The sequence below is a fragment of the Genypterus blacodes genome, unplaced genomic scaffold (assembly GCF_046128005.1).
Source record: "Genypterus blacodes isolate CSIRO-AG114 ecotype Tasmania unplaced genomic scaffold, CSIRO-AGI_Gbla_v1 ptg000059l_1, whole genome shotgun sequence".
Lineage (NCBI taxonomy): Eukaryota > Metazoa > Chordata > Actinopteri > Ophidiiformes > Ophidiidae > Genypterus > Genypterus blacodes.
In genome coordinates, this window is record NW_027466871.1 from 407,515 (window position 1) to 427,103 (window position 19,589).

At 43.5% G+C, this 19,589-nt stretch overlaps 4 protein-coding genes across 7 annotated transcripts; 1 reads left to right on the top strand and 3 right to left on the bottom strand.

Moving 5' to 3' along the window:
• Positions 1–583: 583 nt before the first annotated feature.
• Positions 584–6,573, bottom strand: rundc3b (RUN domain containing 3b). Of its 2 annotated transcripts, none has more exons than XM_076153884.1 (11): positions 6,479–6,573; positions 4,657–4,772; positions 4,215–4,348; positions 3,577–3,662; positions 3,270–3,359; positions 3,046–3,126; positions 2,785–2,959; positions 2,150–2,307; positions 1,156–1,302; positions 805–926; positions 584–729 (listed from the first exon to the last, which is right to left on the bottom strand). In XM_076153884.1, exons 1-11 carry the CDS (start codon positions 6,571–6,573, stop codon positions 584–586), a joined length of 1,350 nt encoding a protein of 449 aa, XP_076009999.1. The 2 variants fall into 2 exon arrangements, with proteins under 2 accessions (XP_076009999.1, XP_076009997.1); XM_076153882.1 differs by having other exon boundaries at positions 4,215–4,343; positions 4,643–4,772.
• Positions 6,574–7,436: 863 nt separating this feature from the next.
• On the bottom strand, positions 7,437–10,361 carry acbd7 (acyl-CoA binding domain containing 7). Of its 3 annotated transcripts, none has more exons than XM_076153805.1 (5): positions 10,147–10,361; positions 9,341–9,487; positions 8,226–8,343; positions 8,069–8,131; positions 7,437–7,996 (listed from the first exon to the last, which is right to left on the bottom strand). In XM_076153805.1, the coding sequence occupies exons 2-5, from the start codon at positions 9,350–9,352 to the stop codon at positions 7,923–7,925; spliced, it is 267 nt and encodes an 88-aa protein (XP_076009920.1). In that variant the 5' UTR covers positions 9,353–9,487; positions 10,147–10,361; the 3' UTR covers positions 7,437–7,922. The 3 variants fall into 3 exon arrangements, with proteins under 3 accessions (XP_076009920.1, XP_076009921.1, XP_076009922.1); XM_076153806.1 differs by having other exon boundaries at positions 10,107–10,361; XM_076153807.1 differs by lacking the exon at positions 10,147–10,361 and having other exon boundaries at positions 9,341–9,529.
• On the top strand, positions 9,808–12,133 carry rpp38 (ribonuclease P/MRP 38 subunit). Its single transcript, XM_076153804.1, has 2 exons — positions 9,808–9,935; positions 10,506–12,133. Exon 2 carries the CDS (start codon positions 10,512–10,514, stop codon positions 11,340–11,342), a length of 831 nt encoding a protein of 276 aa, XP_076009919.1. The 5' UTR covers positions 9,808–9,935; positions 10,506–10,511; the 3' UTR covers positions 11,343–12,133.
• A 557-nt stretch (positions 12,134–12,690) lies between these two features.
• On the bottom strand, positions 12,691–19,445 carry nmt2 (N-myristoyltransferase 2). The gene is made up of 12 exons (XM_076153803.1): positions 19,280–19,445; positions 18,772–18,889; positions 17,925–18,066; positions 17,276–17,394; positions 17,087–17,178; positions 16,876–16,992; positions 16,214–16,384; positions 16,012–16,120; positions 15,731–15,901; positions 15,412–15,579; positions 15,051–15,188; positions 12,691–14,925 (listed from the first exon to the last, which is right to left on the bottom strand). Exons 1-12 carry the CDS (start codon positions 19,390–19,392, stop codon positions 14,905–14,907), a joined length of 1,479 nt encoding a protein of 492 aa, XP_076009918.1. The 5' UTR covers positions 19,393–19,445; the 3' UTR covers positions 12,691–14,904.
• Between the last annotated feature and the right edge of the window lie 144 nt (positions 19,446–19,589).

Below are 19,589 nucleotides of genomic sequence, written 5' to 3' on the forward strand. Positions count from 1 at the left end.
AGTGAAGAGTTAAAACAACACAAACACTGGGGAGCGGTCAGATGAAATAACAGCAATGAACAGAAAATGAAAAGGAGTTTCTCAACCAAGCAGACTGTAGCTTGAGGCTCTTTGACCTCATCTATAGTCGTCACATAGTATTTCAGCATGCTACATTCTCCAGTGAAACTCTTCTTGAGTCATGAAACCTCCGGTCCTCATGACTCATGTTCATCCCTACATGAACTTTCAACAGGCAGTAACAAAGAAATCAAAATCTTGTTCTCCACAGAGGACAGCCACAACAAAATGTGAGGTAAAGGCTTACAAACATCTTCTGGACTGACTGAGGCTGAGCAGTGTTTCAACTTTAAGGTACATTAATGAGACAAGAGCTGGCCAGAGTGTCTGACATTAAATACTTGACACTTGACCAGACTCTCATTCGTCACATCTGGTCTCAGGTTTACATTCATTAAAGCTCTGGCCTGCACATACAGACCACAACAAACCTTTAAGAACAGCAAACTAAGACCCTCTTTAATCTGGATGTTCCTGCACTGCTGATACAGGGCTTGATGGATGCCTGCTGGCTCACTGTTTACTAGGAAGGGGTGATGCCCGGGCTGGCGATCTCCACTGTGGGACTGGCCAGACACTCGCTAGACTTCAGACTGGCCAGAGACTTGTAACTGGCAACTGAGGTCAGAGAGCCACACAATCCTCTGAGAGATGGAGTTTCCTCTTTACCTGAGTGACATAGTGTAAAGGGTTAATACTCACATCAGGGGTGGAGCACTTCCTTCAATGCAGTAACAAACCTACCGTGGTGGGGCCAGCCTGTGCTAGACGGTCTGGCCTCCAGACTGAGTGTGTGTGAAGGTTCTAAAGAAGTCTGGGAGAGGCTCATGTCAGCTGACAACTGCTCCAGACTCTGGAAACTCTTCCTGGAAAAAAAGGTGAAAACTAGTAAAGGCCATGCAGACCTGGAGCATCAGCAAAGCATCCAGCAATCAGCAATGTAAAGTATTGGCATAAGCATCATTTTGGTATTGATACCAAAACTCAGATCTTATACCGGCACCAGGATGGAAAATTCTAAAACGATTCTGAACATATAGCCAATGCCCAACCAATCAACCCTGCAAGTTAAGGAACGTCGACTCATCCACATACTCCGCCCACTGTCCTGTCCTCTTCCTGTACAGCAACGTGTCCAAGGCAACAGCATTCGCATCCAAAGCGTCGGGAGACGGCCATTGATTGGTCAGATGAGCCGTCAACTCCTGTCTGGAACGCAAATCATTGTTCTTCAGCACCGTCCTGAAGATTTGAGATAGTGTCAAAGAGTCAGAGGACCACGCCTAAATATGGAGTGTGAATGAAACACCAAATATAAGAAATGACCAAGAAAGATGTAAATATCAGCCACCATGATGGGAGTTTCTAGAGGGCCTTTTCCAAACCAGCTTTTGTTTGAATATGGCTGCATAGTCGTAAATTCAGGCTTCATCACCATAACAATAAAGATAAAGATGTATTCACTTTTTGGGAATGCAGGTCAAAATCATCCTTCGAGATTCTCCTGATTGTCAATAGAGTAGCAGATTAACTGATTGGCCTGCTTATTAGGATCAGCAATGCCTCATGACCACCTGAATATAAATATGTAGTCACATGATGCTCTGACAAGGAGTTAAGAGGACACTCAGGGTCGCAATGGATCCACCTACTGTTCCCTCTACATTTGGCCCTGGCAGCGTTTGGAAGCTTTTCTCCAGTCATCTGCTTTCTGTCACGGTTTCTCTGGCTGTGGTTGCTGCTACAGTATCTCCCTCTGCACATCTCTTCCAGCTTCCCCTCTATCTGCATCTGAACACTGACTCATCACTGGCTTGAGACTGCAGCTTCATTAACAGCCAATTGTGACACAAACGCACGTCACACATCTTGCAGCCCGCACTTAAATACCGATCAGAGAACATTTCTGCACAGTGCTGACTCAGTGTTTCATCTGGCTAAAAGCACCTGCTCCAGCTGTGTCCTGACTGGCAAATGGATCAGAAGATGAAGATGAAGATGACTTCAGAAGCCTCACAGGCACCCATGCGCACACACACACACACACCGACACTCACCCACACACACAGAGAGCAGAGAACACACTCACAGTTGGTCCTGTAGTTCCAGGATGATGTATTCAAGCTGCTCCTTTTCCAGTGTGTGGGCGAGATGTGTGTCTGCCAGGCTCTGTTGAAGAGCTTTGTTATGAGACACAGCCTCTGACAGCTGGGCTTCTCGTAGACGGACCAGCTCTTCCAGGTAACCCTGATGCATGAACACACACACACACACAGTTTTAAATCGTCTCTTGTGTGTCTTGCGTATGTGTGTGAATTACAGGCCTTAGTGCTCAATGAATAGGGTTCACATTCATGTAAGAAGGGGCCCTGCATGCCTGTGACGCTGGTATCAGATACATCATTTACATGACTCACATTTTCTCTTCGTAACTCTACTGACCCCCATCCATCTTATAGTCGCAGCCTACATGTTTACTTTTACTTTACTTTTTTACTTTTTTAGTGATATGCATCTGTGCAGAGAAGTGAAACCTTACAAAGAACCCACATGAGCTACCAAAAACCAAATATCTGATGTGTGACTTTAGCCTGTAATGTGAACATGACACATGCATCTTTCACAATTCCACCCCACTAATATGTGTAAGTGTCACACTGGCACACAGACCCAGCCTGTAATTGTCTCAACACAGTCACTTTAACGCACAATAACAGACGCTACCTTCTGCTCCAGCGCCATGCGGTACTTCTGCTCAAAGCGTTTGCACTTGCTGACCAGGTTGCTCTGCTCAGTGAAGATGGAGGCAGCCGTGGCCGTCTTGTCAGGCGTGCTGCTCTCGCTGCCGCTGCTCCCCAGCGTCCTCATCTCCTCCTCGTCGCTGCTGATGCTGTCTCCGCTGCGCGGGGAACAAATCGGGCCACGGCTCATATTAGTACAGATGCTGCACAGTGCAATGGTGAAGTGTGTGTGACGCTCGCATACCTCTGAGTGAACTTCAGATAAGGCGTGTAGTCGATCACGGCGGGGCAGCTGCCATCCAAACCCTCCCCTTTCAGACAGAAACTAAAGAGAGGAAGGAACACTGATGGTATGGATGGAAAATCACTCAAAACTGGTGAGGGGGTTATTTTATCCACTAATGCCTTGTTTTATTCATTCTAGGAAGAGTTTATGAACAGCAGGAAACAGCTAAGCGTGATTCGTACCTGAAATCAATGGTGTTGAGTCCGATGAGTGTGTCAGCTAACAGCCCTGCCTCCTCTCCCTGCATGATTGCTCCGTCATCATAAAACCTCCTATGGTCATACACACACCGTAAAACAGGGAACATCAGCACAGGTGGGAGCTGCTGGTGTGTTATGATGATAAAGGTGAGGTCAAATGTCTAAATTAACTGTGGTTTACAGTACTGGTTTAGTTATGGAGGGACCTTTTCTACACACAGAGTCTTTGAGGTATATGTGGAACTAAAGGTAACTGTGTGTACTGCATGTGAGAGTCCTGGTGACCGACCTGGTGGTTTTAAAGTCCCTCAGTGCAGATGAGATGTATTCGGACAGTCTCTTCTCCATCAGCACCACTCTGATCCACGCCCGGCCCTGCACACACCGAGAGAGAGAGAGAGAGAGAGAGAGAGAGAGAGAGAGAGAGAGAGAGAGAGAGAGAGAGAGAGAGAGAGAGAGAGAGAGAGAGAGAGAGAGAGAGAGAGAGAGAGAGAGAGAGAGAGAGAGAGAGAGAGAGAGAGAGAGAGAGAGAGAGAGAGAGAGAGAGAGAGAGAGAGAGAGAGAGAGAGAGAGAGAGAGGAGACGTAGAGCTGCTATCATTTACCCACTGACACATCTCCTTACCATCTGAGAGGACCACAACCAAAACTCTATGCAGGGAAAAATAGGATCAAAGAACATAAAACACATTTCTGCTGCGATGGATGTTAAAAGCTGCACTCTATTCAATAATGGACCCTTCAATCTCATATTTGACTGTATAAAACTATTTTATTATACCTACGAAATACTCTGACCATCTCCTTCCTACATTCTCTCCTAAGTAGGATAATGGAAACTAAGCTAAACCCAATGAGAGCCTGAATCCATGTTGTGTGCGCTGTAAGTTTAATTCCTTCGGACTGTGATCAAAACAAGTAACCTCACCTTAGCTCTGGACGTCCGCACGTTCTCCATGCTCTCAATGCTTCGGATGCAATTATGAGAGACTTTACTGCACGCAGCTCTAATGTAATCCCAGAAACTACGAGGACTCTCATAGCCAAACCAAGTTGTCTGACCTAAAGGAAAATGAAAAGACAATGACCAAGACGTTTCTCCACCCGTTTCTCCAATCCTCCAGCTGTCAATAAAGGCAAATGTGCAGCACGAATCCGTGGTTTAGCAGTGGTTCTCGATCCTGGAACTCCATTTTTCAGATCTCTGCCTGCTCTCTCGACGCCTCATTAGCTATATCAGGCACGTTTAGGCAATTGATCAAGTGAACACACCTTATTCAGTTAATCAGGACTGGATAGAGTAGAGAGAGATACGACACGGCTACATTTTCACTTATTTCACGTGTCTACAAATGCTTGTGAGTTCCGACCTTTAAGTCGATGACTGAGGATGTGCTCCAGGATGGAAACGAAGTTAACAAATTCCGAGGATGCATCATCTATGGTCTCAAAACAGGAGCGGTCGAGCAGAGTCTTCACTGAAAACCTGCAAGTAAAAGAACACGTACACAAGGAAACAGTTTTATGAGAGAAGTATCTCATATATTTATATTATTTGACATCTCTACACTGATATCTATACATTCATGTTGAAAACTGCTTTGGTTGCTCTAAGATCCCAGACAGAATGGTGCCAAACACACATTTGTGTCACGAATCGATTCACAAGAAAATAAAGACATCTGGCGACTAAACTTCAAATGAGATTTTGATGAAGTTGTGTGTACACAGCGACGCAGCTTGGTATGGTTTCGGGTAATTACGCAGCAAGGAGAGTTAATGGGAAAGGTCGCAATGTGTGTATGCTCTGCAAATTCTGCCCAACTGTGTGTACTCCTCTACGTCAACAGCTGAGCAATCTGATTTCAGCATCTCTGTCTGTCTCTGTCTCCCGTTCAGTCGTTGCTAAGCAGCAGTGTGACCATGGACTCTCTGCTTCCTGTAAAAAGAGGCAAAACCTAAATTTCAGTTTTTTGCATGAGGACAGACAGGACACCCACTTGGTCATACATGTAGGATGATGCTGTGAAGCCATTAAGACTGAGACCCATGTCTCTGGTAGGTGTAAGACGAGGATATAACTGAAACATCTGCATTTCCCTTTAGGATCTAAAATATCTAAATTAATTGAATAAAAAACATTAGGCTTGGTGCTGTAAAGTAAGAGGACTTCAGCAGCCACTGCAGGAGGAAAACGTCACGACTCACAACTGACAAGATGCTATTATTCTGAGGAATGAATTGGGGAAAATTTGCTTCAAGCCTAAAATAAGCCAAAGCTCCAAACCCAGTGGAAAGATACCTAGAAACAAGAAACCCTCACTCCCAAACCAAACCAAACATACTATAGAGAGAGTTCAGTTGCCCTGAGCTACTACAGCTTGACATTAATTGACCTGGATGAGTGAGAACCTTCATAGGTGTTGGTGCTTAATTAACAGCCATAAATGGAGATCATCTCATGGGGATTACGTGCACCAGCTGTCTTCAACCATAGAATCAATGTGTGAATGACACAGAGACCCTTAGATAAACCTTCATTGTTTACATTTGGATCACAGATTGCACCAAATTCCATCCACACTGTGTAGCTCCCCATCTTACCTGTGATACCTGTACATATCTTTGATGAATGCTTGGGCCCACTGCTCCTCACTGCACTGGGTTATGAAGGTAATCTGAACTGGGATGACTGCATGAAAGTTTAATGGAGGCATGTGGAGGCCTCTGTGTGTGTGTGTGTGTGTGTGTGTGTGTGTGTGTGTGTGTGTGTGTGTGTGTGTGTGTGTGTGTGTGTGTGTGTGTGTGTGTGTGTGTGCCACAGCCATGGATAGTCATATTCCTATCCTGGCCATAAGACCTCCGCCTCCTCTGGCCCTTTAAAATAAATCTCAGACATCAGCGTTACTACAAATTAATTATATTTTGAAGTCACTCTATCATATTTCACCTCCTTTCACCCAGCAGACCACTGACCCTCTGTGTTTAAATGTCGTATTTAGTCAGATATTAGGGTCGCAGCCCACCTCGCTCTTTTGTTATCCCTTAACTATGCACCAATGTTTGCGCTCTGGCCAAAGCTTAATTAAAACGAGACCCACAGCTGCAGAGACTCCTTCATCATCCTCCTCCCCGTGTGAGTGAGTGTGTGTTAATGTGCGAGCGTGTGTGTGTGTGTGTGTGTGCTCTCACCTGCACACCGTGAGCAGGTTCCTCCTCTCCACGGCCGCGGTCCTGCTCACTGCACGCTTGCGGATGAGATGCAGCCCCACACCGAGCGACGCCATCCCGTGAATGCCCCCAATCCCGCAGCCGCTCCGGACCCCGCTCCGCTCCCTCTGCATCAGGGCAGGAGCGGCAGCAGCTGTGCGTGTCAGCCCGGAGCTCACTCGGTGCCCACGGAAAAAACTGGACTTTCAACATAAAAGCGCGTATCCCAACGACAGCAGCCACCTTTTCCCTCTCATTGTGATATCTGACAGACTGGAGCATAACCAGTCGGAGGATGACGTGTTCTTTCACCACCAAGACGTCACATGGACACTCATTTGATCCATTGTTGCTACAGATGGATGAATAATGTATGGCAGAAGCTTTGGAACCATTTTTGAGCTGTTATTTTGAAAAATCACCACTTGAAGTCACACTGCGCCATCTGCTGGTGTATATGATGTAGTGCAGTCAAATGAGGGAGACGCACGATGCTTCAAATACTACTGCAGCTATAACAATAACAACAATCCTAATGAACACTAATAATGTTTAACAGTGATAAACAATGACTCGTGTTGTCAAAACATATACCTTGATTAACTACAAGGAAAAGCATAGATACAACAATCATGCACAATATCACTTTAGATAACATTATTATTAATTATATTTTTTACGTCTATGTCCACTAATTATAAAACCATTAGATACACTCAAGTCAGAGGCTTACGCCCTCATTTAATTTCTTTATTATGAATACCCAGCAATTTCCATGTATGTCATATTTAGCACTGTGTACTAAATTAAAGTGTAAAAATAATGTAATTACAATAGAGGTTAAAGAATACGGCCAAGCATTGAGTGCCAATTTATGTAATTTGGTAGTTTTTTATTTAGAATGAGGTTCAATACCAAGTAATATTTAATATTTGTTACCTTATGAACCTTTATACAAAACTGGCATTACCTTTCCACACATAATGACAACAAAAAGTCAAACACATTGAAGAGAGGTGTGAAAATCCATCAGGTTAATCAGAAGAGGGTTTTATTTTGAAGTGACTAAGTGAGAGAGACTTTGTTCACATTTGACAACATTATAGTTATTAATCAAAAGTGTGATATTCAATCTATTTAGGGGTGTATGCTTCTGCAAACATAAATAACACAAGTTAGATCAAATAGGAGTAATAGTTTAAACAACAAACAGCGCATAGTTTTTGTTTAGTTCTTGAAATGAAGGGACAACATATCCATTTAAAAAAGAAAATATTCTAAGGAAATTCAAAGACACACTTCATCCTTTGTTATAATGAAATGATGAAACCAGAGCTACTCCTTATTCTTAAAGACAGTAGCATTCATTAAGGAATTGAGTTAGTAGAACATTTTCATAATGCTATTCATCCTGCCACTTCCTTTTTCACATTCCATATTTGCCGATGATTTCCTTCGCAAGTGCAATGTAGGCAGACATTGCATCCTCCTTTGACAACCCTGAAAGTGTGTATCACCAGAATATTCAGATGAAGAAACACACAGTTATAAATGTTGTTTTTGTCTCATTACCTTTTCTGGTGTTCCAGGCTTCCCATTTGGCTTTTCCTTTCAAGTCCAACACTCCTGGCTTATCTGAAAAAGAGAAACACAAAGAAAGGAGAAAATACTTTAAGACTTTAGGGAACACTGCATGAAAGTGATTATGTTCATCTCCTGCAGGTCCTACCGGTGTCAACGTCCCCGACGACCACCTGTTTATAAAGGCCATAGAGTTCCAGCAGCTCCTGGTCTGAAGGCTTCGTCTTCACGTTCTTTACATCCTCTGCTATCTTATCAAACTCTGCCTTTAGAGGGGACAACAACAACTATGTTTGACATCCTATTACATACAGTATATACATGAACATTTGTCTGATAGATTTAACTGTCACTTTGGAGCAGTGAAAGTGTATATCCACAAAATAGGAGACATGCATATTAATTACTTATGGTCAGCATTGACTAAGAAATGTGAGCTTAGTATTCAAGCCACAGTGCGGAGCCTAGGGAACCTATTATGGCACAAGTTGGAGTTAAACAATGGGCTTTCATGCCTGACAATAATGTCTTTGTGCCTACTTGAATCATCTACTTCACAAAGGATCTGGGACAGAACGGATAATTACAGCTCATAGGAAACACTCCCAGACAGGCAATCCAACCTCTAACCTAATATAAGAATTTAGATGATTTTATAAGGGTTAAGATAAGAGATAAGATAAGATGAAATTTTATAATCCCGAGGAAAATTACTGTGCAACAGCTACAGTACAGCATGACAACAAGAACCATAAATCAGAAATCACCCAACTAGTGCAATAATGAAAAGTGCAAGAAGGCAAGTAGATAATAAGTACACGATAAGTACACACAATAAGGGGTACGAAATTGTTGTTGAATAGACATATACAAACACATAATCAACTTATAGTATCATAGAAGGCATACAGCATAGATGCAACTACAACATTACTGGTGGCTGCGTTTGGAACCTACACTTAATGCTACCAAGTATTAATGTGGATTACATCTGGATTGTTATCTAATCTCAATGTAAATAAGCATGACGTATTTGTGAAGTATCAATGTTTCCGATCAGCCGGTGGGTAAACATGGATAAACATGTTCATTTCCTCTCATCTTCCTCCACATTAAAAGATGGATGACACCTCAGCGTTATGGCGTGAAGTAAAGTGCAGCATCACCCTCACACCATCGCCGCACCGGCTGTTCGCTCTGCTGCAGCCCGTCGCTCAGACAAATACAATAACAATAACAGCAACAACAACAATTAGGAATTACCTGGTGGGACATTTTGTAGGGTGCAGCCTCGTTAAGCAGATGAGTGTGTTAGTGTGTTTCCCAGGGTGCAGGCAGGCTGAGTGAGTGCAGCTGGGACCACAAGAAAGCTCCATGGAGGCGGTGCAGTGCTGAAAGCTGATTGGCTGCCTGTCCCACACACACCACACACACACGCGGAGTTCTACCTGTAAAGCATCTCTGCATTTGGCTGACACAGCTTATACACATTAATAGTTTATACGCTCACTAATGCTTGGATGACTCAGCAGAAAAACAACACAATCAATAAAACATAATGCTCGGTTATAGTGATGCCAGATCATATGGTTACTGTAAATGCACTTATTTTATAATTTGTTAGCATTGGTATGTAATTTAATAAATGTGGCTGAACGTCAGCAAGCTTGAATTCACTTGTCAGTGCTGCGCGTTTGACATGTTGGACTGTCGGAACGTTTTAAATAAAGTTATCTCAATTCAAACAAAATGGCGGTGCGGCGTTAGCCCATGTTGACTGTTGAAGTTGGGATGCTGCGCGAGCGAAGAAATAAGAAATAAAAGAGGTGTCGATGTAAGAAGAGTGACGTCATTCCAGGTAAAGTAACTGAACAGCAACAATGACGTCTGTGTGATTGTTGGCGACTCGGGCTCGTCGTTACTGCAGAGTTTGTAGCCGTATTTCGACCCGTGTTATCTTGTGACACCAAAGTTATACACTCAACCGAAGTGTACATTCATGAAAGTGTAACATTAAGTAACCGCATACTGTCTTTTAGCTCCATCCCGTCCTCCAGTGTATTATTTACCTGTTTGTCCCCATCAGGGCGAGGGTGTGTGGCGTGTCTGTGCTCGGATATTGCGGTTAAATAATGAATTGCCAGTATAAAATGTCCACTTTAAACAATTGAGCGTTTGCTTTAAAGCGACGAAATGTAATTGTACACTGCCGAATATTCTGCGTGTTCTCGGGTGGGAGTTGTGGAGGCAAGACCCGGGTGAAGAGGGTCAGTAATCGCGCACCCGTTTTCTGCCAAGAAGGCGGGCAGTTCAGGAGTATGTAGCCAATAAAGAGGAAACACGTCACCTACTTGCCTGAAGTAAATAAATATATTCATGTGTGTATTTTTAGGGGTGAAGCCTGAACTTATTTGTCCCTTTATTTCAGAGAACTATGGCCGCTTCAGGAAAGCCCACAAAGAAGGGTATCAAGAGGCAGCCTCCAGCCAAAACCTCCTTTACTTCACCTTTTAACATACAATGGAGCCCACTACCCCAAGAAGACATGTTCTTCATTCTTAAAACCCTGAAGGACACGCTGAGTACCACTGGGCTTGAGAAAAAAGAAATGAAAGTGTTTCGTCCGTGGAAGAAAAGGCACCAGAAAGGTTCTGACACGTCAGAAACTGTACCCACGATGGACCCAGAGGCACAGAACTCTCCAAAGAATGGCTGGACTGATGTTGCAGCAAGAAGACAACTGGCCATCGGCATCAACGAGGTCACCAAGGCTTTGGAGAGGAACGAACTTAAACTGGTGCTTGTGTGCAAGTCTGTCAGACCCAAACACATGACGAACCACTTGATCACACTGAGTGCGACCAGAGGCGTGCCAGCCTGCCAGGTGCCACGGCTCAGCCAGAACATGTCAGAACCGCTGGGGCTGAAAAGTGTTCTGGCCCTGGGATTCAGACGCTGTGCTGCCAAGGGCGATGAGGTGTTCACTGACACTGTTGATGCCATCATACCCAGAGTGCCTTCACTGGATGTGACATGGCTCCAAGGCACAGCGGCCAGTGCAACACCCGAGCAGCAGCCACTCAACACAGAAGAGAAGGAGGAAGAGGAAGAGGACAGCAGTATCAAAAAGGGACAGAAGAGGAAATTAGAACCTGAGGAGGCGACTGAAAGTGTCTCCTCCTGCATGCTGCAGCCCCTCAAAGTGAAAAGAATTATCGCTAACCCCACCAAGAAAAGAAAAACAAAGATAAAGAAAGTCAAGTGAAATGCTTTTATAATTTAGTTTGAAGGACTGTTCTTCATTTTGATCTTTAGTTCATTTACATACAAATCTGCTTTGCTTTTCCAAGGCGTGACACTATTACGCCAGCATATAACTATAACTAAGTTATCTGTCAATTATTTGACAATGAAGAGGTCAAAGTCCGACCTTGTTGTTTTTATAGTTATTCAATACCTTTACTTCCAGCTTACTGTTAATGTCAAATGTCATTCAATAGTAAAGCAGTAATGATTAATTTCGAAGAGAATGTGATCTTCTCCGATTTGTGTTGACATAAATATGGTAGAAAAGGTGGATGTGTGAGTTATAATTCAAACATTACAGACTTGTTTAAAATAAAAAAACAAAGGTGTCACTGTTTACTTTTAAAGTGAGTTTATTCAGTCAAATATCCATGCTGGTACAGCCAACGTGTGTTGAAACAGATGTTAATTATTTGCATGGGGTCATGTCTAAATGATGCTGGTACAAGTTCTTCAGCTTTTTCACAGCCTACAATGGAGTTGAATAAAAATATTGTTCTTCAGTTAGAGAAAGCTGTATGTCATTCCAAAAGTATGCCCCCCTCACCCCAAAATCTTGAAAAAAAACATCTTGAAAATAAGGCAGGTATTTCAGGTCGATTCTCACTAAAGGGTCACATCAAATCGGAAATCACGTTAGCAAAACCAATACATGCTTAAAAGTCATTCAAACATCTGGAACATCGCTGACTCAAAAGCCCATTTTCACTGTTAACATGAGTCGGTATGAATGGAATTCACTCAGCTTTTGATGAATAAAAAAAATGAATCATTGAACCCTGAAGCCTTGGCTTTAGTATTTCTGTATATCACTGTACTGTCATCACTTATCTATAAAGGGATGAAAACAAGTTACATCACAAACAGAAAAATGAACAACCATGATAGCAACATTTACCTCTTAAGTTATGCAGAGCTGATTGAACAGCAATATCAAACAAAGTAAATCAACACAGAGCAAAAAAGACTGTTTCACCTTGAAGTGTACCAGCACACTTTGAGCAGCTCCAGCACACAACTGAGGGTCCGAAAACAGGCAGCATCCACAGGATAGTTTGTGTGCTTCAAAACAAAGATCCTCATGCTGACAAACACAAACCATCCAAGGCCAAATTAGCATTTTTACCATATAAATTACAGGTATAATTACATACATAACTAAAGGGTTTGACTCGGATGACAAATCATTCCAGATGTAGACTAACATTTCACGGCAAAAGGGGAAAAAAGCTTTTGTCTTTGCTTCATGAGAGCCGTCGATCAGACCGACACAGGTTCCAATCCTGTGTGGATTTTTTTTGGTGATAGTCTGCTTTTGTTTACGTTCAGACCATGCATTCGGTGCCTATTAATAAACTGGAAAACAGGTAAACAGGAAAGGAATTATACCTTAAGACATTGAACAAAGTATAAATATAAATATCAGAACTGTTATCACGCATTTAGCTGCACAACACGCTTAAAAAAAAAAGTGACCTGTGATTTTCAGACACACAAACCATTCAAAAACAAAGTCAGGAGTGGAGGAAAATGGGTGTAGGAACACGGGAACATAGCAAATAACTGGTTCCTCTGTCTCAGTGCAGTTACTGAACGGTACAGGCTTTAGTTCACTGTTCAACATTATACTCCAGACTTTTTCGATGCTGTGCTCGATTCCTTTTTTTTTTTACTGTATTATTATCATATTTAACTAAGCGTGAAGATTAAGGACACGTTCGACATCCCACAGCATGTGAGAGGAGGATGTGTTTGTCTTCAACTCTCTACTGGCCAATCAATCTCAAGCCTCACTGGATGGATTAATGTGAGTATGATGTGTTACTGTGCATGTGGTCTGTAAATGACATGAACATAAGCTCAAACTGACCCTGGCTGATGTGAAAGTGAGTAAACTGTATACCGATACTCCATTTCAAAGCAAGTAAGCTGTTTCTACATCCAGGCGGCAACACTGACAACTTTTTTTAATACAAAAATCAAAAACAAGTGAAAGTCTGTTATGGTTAAATGAGTATTTGTGTTTTGCTGCCTTTGGTGCTGTGATTCTATATTCTGCCCGTGCACTGGGCTTGTTGTTCTTTGCTATACAGCTAAAGCTCCTACTTGTGTACAATTTAACAAACAGCTAGGGAGCGTCTTTAATTGAATTGAATTGCTCCTGTTGGACAGCAACACCTTGAACTTACAAAAATTTCAAAGATGCGAATGAGCCGTTGTATTCAAAATGCGTAAGTATAGCGGCGTAATTACGACGTGTTGTCAACCTACATGATTTTATTTGCAAAACCAAGGTTGTACGTAGCACAACCAAAGCGTGTTGAAGTCTGGGCCAAGTAAACCCCTTTTAAGGACCTTTTAGAAACTCAAAAATTGTGCTTCTTTGATACAATACATTCTTGGAAAAAAAATCCCTAAATGCCACACGGTCTGAACTGCCCATACAAACTCCAAAGTCAGTGACATCTATTCTACTTCAGAGGAAAATACTTTGGATCAGCCCTCCCAAAACCCCAAACTCACACTATAGGAATAAATAGCCTTTAAATGTAAAAGTAACTATATATTTGTTTAACAAAAACATGTTTATCAATGCACCAGTTGGATGAATCCTTCCATGAAGATATTGTGTCTAACTTGACAGTGAGTGAGTGAGTGAGTGAGTGAGTGAGTCTGTGTGTGCGTGTATGTGTGTGTTCATGTTTATAGAAATAGCTTGTTGTTTTTAAGTTAATCTGATATTTGTATTCGATGTGCTTTTTCACAACAAGGGAAATAATAGTTTCTACCTTCATATGTCAGCTACCATAGAAACAGCCTCAGCGTTTCGTATTTAACCCAATCACTGCCACGAGCTGCGAGCGCATCAGTCATCTGCTACCTAAGCAAAGTACCCACAGAGAAATGTGACCGTATCCATATGAACAGGGATGGAAATGATAAAGAGGCAGACCGCTGTCGGACACAACAAGAGTGCAATTAGTGGCAAAAGAATGACTTTGCTTGGACGAGACAGTTTAAACTACAGTATCAGTATACTGTTGTCATGTTGAGAATTGACTGATGGATCCGTTTATAGTTTTACGTCAGTGAAACTAAATGCCATGCTTGCTCCTTCAAACAAGGTGTCTGCTGTGGAAGAAGAACTAAACAAAATTCACAATGTCAAGGCATCCTTTTAAATGTCATGGCATGTTTCAAACCTGTATGTGTGTATGTGTGTGTGTGTGTGTTTGTGTTTGTGTGTATGTATGTGTGTGTATCTCAGGCATAGCATGACTTCACATTCAGGATGTTGATGATTTAAGAGTTTTCACCTCCGGGTGAACCGAGAAATGTTCTTGATGACACAAGTGCTGGGAGCAGGTCTCAAAGCGAGGCCAGCTCCCCAGTCACCAGGTTGGGTTTCTCTTGTAGTTCTCATTGTCTAGCTTGGGTACCTGTATGTCCAGGTAAGGAATAGCCAGAGGTCACTGCCAACCTCTTCATCAGTGTGTGTGTAGCAGTCGTTCATAGACTAGCTACTGAAGGACGAGGCCAACCTGAAGCACAGAGGTCACGGACAGGTCAGGTCTATGCATTTGTATATCAATATGTCTCATCAAGTCAGAGATCACTGGGTCGTACCATTAGACATTAAAAGATGCAGATGGATCATTCCACTGACCTTATCAGGGTCCATAGAGGGACATTTCCAGTTATAGAGGTAATACTGCAGATTTCCATCTCCAATACCGAACTTGAGCTTCTCCAGAAACACCTTATTCTCCATTAGATCCAAGGCATTGAACACATCAAATCCTTTCTGTTGAAAACAAAGCAGCAGCAATTACAGACAAAGACTCATATTACACACTAGCACAAATATCCTGCAGCTCTACCTGGACCTTTCGTCAAAGCGCCTTTGCCACTTCAGCAGACTGAATTTAGAGGTGATGGGTAATGAGAGCGTCTGATAGCACAGATCTGTTTCATATCTTGCTGTGTAGGGTATCGTTTTACTCTAACTGAGTGCAGAGGGACATTACCAGTTTGGCCAGGATCAGTGCATCATTCATTAAGTCCAGCAGCGGGGTTTGTGTATGAATGTTGTAAAAGGAGTACGCAGCCTTCAGGCTCCTGTGTAGAGGATGATGCATCACAGTAGAAGGCAAAGTGTAGAAACTAGTGAAGTCTGTCAGAACACCACCAGCACCCTGAGAGAGCGCGAGAGACAGAGAGAGAGAGCAAGAGAGAGGGGGGGGGGGGGGGGCGGCGGCGAGAGGGAGAGAACAACAAAAATCAAACCGATAAGAGAAAGAATAGTTCAGTTCAGTTAGTTTGAGGCATGAAACAGACTCTAGATACCTCCACTACATATGTGTCAATGATGTTCTCCTGTGGGAAGAACCAGTGAGCCACCTCCTCTTCTCCCATGGAAGGTGCCAGCTGGAAACGCCTCAGGTATTTCTGGAGCAGCTCTGTGACCTGGCGGATGTCACGCCTCTCCATCGGCCGCAGACCTGCCGTCTTGATGCTCTGCGCGAAAAGGGGAGAGTGAGTGACGACTGTATGTACGGGTTCCTGCAGCCAAGGCGTAAACAGAGAGGAACAGGGAGGATGAAACTGCAACAGATTGAACTGTTTACATCTGGTAGTCTGTAGAGTTTCATGGTTCTTTGCAGCGTCATGTTTCTGCTCAGGTGGGAGAACTTTACTTCCACAAGCTTCCTGGGGTTCAAAGAACGATGCCAATACCTGAATAGACACAGAAAGAGAAACATAAAAGTGTCTAGAAGATAATATACTGCATATCCCAGGTGTTTCATGCATGCATAGTGTAGTGTGTACCTGCATGTGGACACAGGTTTAGGCAGTACTACTCCTGCAGTGTATACTGCCTGGAATATTCCCTCCAGGTTCACCCTCCGTGTGATCTCCCTGATGAGCACCGGAGCCACGCGCTTTGAACGCAGCTTCTTATGGACACACAGGAAGTTGATCTCCACCATCCTCTTCAGTCTAAAGTAGCAGAGTGAAAGGAGAAGCGGCAGGGTTGTTCAATTTTGCATCAACCCAAAATACTTCAGTTTTGTCAGACACACACGCGCGCACACACACACAAAGATTTTGGGTCATTCTGACAACATATAAAGTGAGATACTGATTGAAACACATTTATGATTGGCTGTTTCCATATAAAACTGAAATACCTGAAACTGAATAATGAGTGAATGATCAGAGAGTAAGACGTGTGAGAAATGTTTCCTCTCCTGCAGCAATGATAAACCTGTTCTGCTGTGTATTTGAACGAATCTCCATTCCCTCCTCCCATACGTTTGCAGTTCTAAATAGAAATAAATCCCAAACACACAGTTTTCTCTCTGTCATTCCCCAGGTGCCAAACCTCAGCGAAGCCCTTTAGTAAATATGGAAAAGCTCTCTGACTTGTTTCCATTTTAAACCATCATCACTCTGAATACACAAGACCAATCACACACGGTCTTGCTCACGTGTCATAGATGCGTATGTCTGCAGGGATGGCGCTGATGAAGCCCACAAGCTTCTTATTGGAGGACACTCTCACCCCACAGTGCCACTGTGGTAACCAGCCGGGTGGACGCAGCGCCCTGAGGGACAACACGGTTAGAGGGACATTTAGCTGAAGACCAGACAGGTGACGGCCCCGAGCACGATGGGGCAGAGCTGGGAGAAGCTGCTTACCATTTGAGAAAGTTGGGTGAATAATCAAATCTGAACATATTTTCATCATCCTCCACATAGTTTTCATTTAGCAATGTGTACAACTCCTTCAGCTGCAAAAGAAACACACCAGAAATGATTTTGACCACATAATATGAGGTGAGGTGTTTCAATGTTATGGAAGCGTCTGAGACGTAATGGAGCACTCACGACATCTGCGTTGCTGAGATCCAGAGTGTCCCACATAAAGCCTTGAGGTAAAGAATATGGCTCCTGTCTGATGTTCTCTTTGTCGGCTTCGATCGGCCCGTGGCTCGTCACGACCTCGTCTGCACAAAGAGCACGGAGGTTTGCCAAGTGTTTCAAACTGTATTACAGTTATATAATGTCAAATCCCAATGGGGTGTAAATTTCTCCCTCTTGCATTTTGCTCTGATGACATTGGTCCTGAGCCAAAACTATAACAATAAGCCAACAAGAGTCTTTTTCGCAAAATGGTGAAACCACAAACGTGCTGACTGTGGCGTTCAGATGCTTAGAAAAGCGAACGCCTCGGCTGGTTCTGTATTGACCAGAGAGAGAGAAAGAGAGAGAGAGACAGAGAGAGAGAGAGAGAGAGAGAGAGAGCGAGAGAGAGAGAGCGAGAGAGAGAGAGAGAGAGAGAGAGAGAGAGAGAGACGCCTTTGGTACTCACACTGAGCCGTTTGAGTCGCACAGGCTGGGACAAGGTACAACCAGTAGATGGCACTGGTGTACAGAAACAGCATTAAACAAAGAAGATAAGGAGCCTCCTGCTGACGACTGCTTGCTCATAATACTAGCTCATATAAAAGGCTTTGGTCGTACAGTAGACACTCACTTAACTTAGGCACAGGCTGCGTGTCCCAGAACTGGTATTTGTGCTTAGCTGCCTCGTCGATGCTCTTCGCAGGCCCCTGACAGGACAGCAGCTCCATGGCTCTTTGGATGTCCTGGAGTTTCTGAATGGGCAGACCCGGGTTCTATACAGAGATGGGACACACACACATTCATCTCACATATCTGCTCTAATGTAAGAAGAGAAATGAATGAAAAACACAGCCAAAGACACATAACACAGAACTTAGGAGATGATTGTGGGCCCTGTTAACTCATTTGCACCAATTTGTTGCTTTTGTGTGAAAGCGGTATTATCATGTTTGCACTCAGTCAATCCTATTCCTGGAAAGTGATACAGTTGTGTTCAGGTGCAGGAGTTTACAGGGATAAAACTCAGCTGATTTACAGTCGTTACAACACAAAAGACTCTTTTAAACTCACTTTCATGTGTGTGAAACCTTAATCCCACTAATGAAACCAGGAAGCAATTATTTTAGCGCTCTTAAATCTGTCTAGACAAAAGACACTAATTCTAGATTAAAAGATTAACCACCATACCAGTCCCACAGTAGTAGTTGAACTGCACAAGCAATTAAGTTGTTTATCAGTTAATCATTGATATTCTAATGTGACAACAGGAACATTGAGACATTTATTACACTACAGTTAAAAAGGTGTCAGTCCAGGTCTACACTGCTGTTTTGAGACGAGTTCAAACTGGACTTGATTTTCATTCTACATCATTTCACAGAGAAAAGGGTTGTGGGTTTTAGTCCCTCTGCCCTTAAGTGTCTTGTTAGATGAATCAATCACCATCACCATCATCATCATCATCATCATCACCGCACCTTGATCTCCTGAGAGTCAGAGGCAGAATCAGACTTGGCTCCTCCCGAGCTTGGCTTCTCTTTCTTCCTCTTCTGCTTCTTCTTCTTCCTCTTGGCCCCCAGATCTCCCCCCGGGCTCCTGTACACACACACATCAATTGACAGGACACTCGGGCTCACGTTCTACTCTGACCACAGCATCACACAGCTAGCTAGATGCCATAGCAACGAATGACAGCTGAGCTAACACTAGCTAGCAGGGTGTCCGTCCGCTGTCATGGCCACGACAGGCTGCTTACGCTCATTTATATACGTATACATAAAGACACAGAGAGTCAAAGCGACAAAAGTGTAACAGTACAACAAACTGGTCCGACATTTCGCCTCAAATGAAGGCCTGGTGTTATATTAAAAGCCAGGCTGAGTCGGCTAACGTTAGCTCGTCGGTACGGGCGGCTGCGCTAACATAAACAGGCTGCATGTAATAAGGTTTGTGCGCGTCCTCGCAGGGCAGCGCAGGCCGCCTCACCCTTGCATATGCTCGTTCTCCTCCTCGTTATCTCCATCTATGCCGCAGGTGTCCTGGTCGTCCAGCTCCAGACTCTGCTGGCTAGCTGCGGATTCACTGTCCTCCGCCATCATGAAGATGGTTCAAAAAAAAATAGACAGCAGCCGTATAATAGAGATCAACGAGGGAGTGATGGAAAAACAAAGAAATACTTGGGAAACAGTGACACCAAGCGGTCGCGGGTAGAACAGCCAGCACAGCCGAACTCAGTCCACTCTTCCTCCCCCGGTGGCTCGTTGTATTGTGGCACAGCGGATTAAATGTTGCCTTT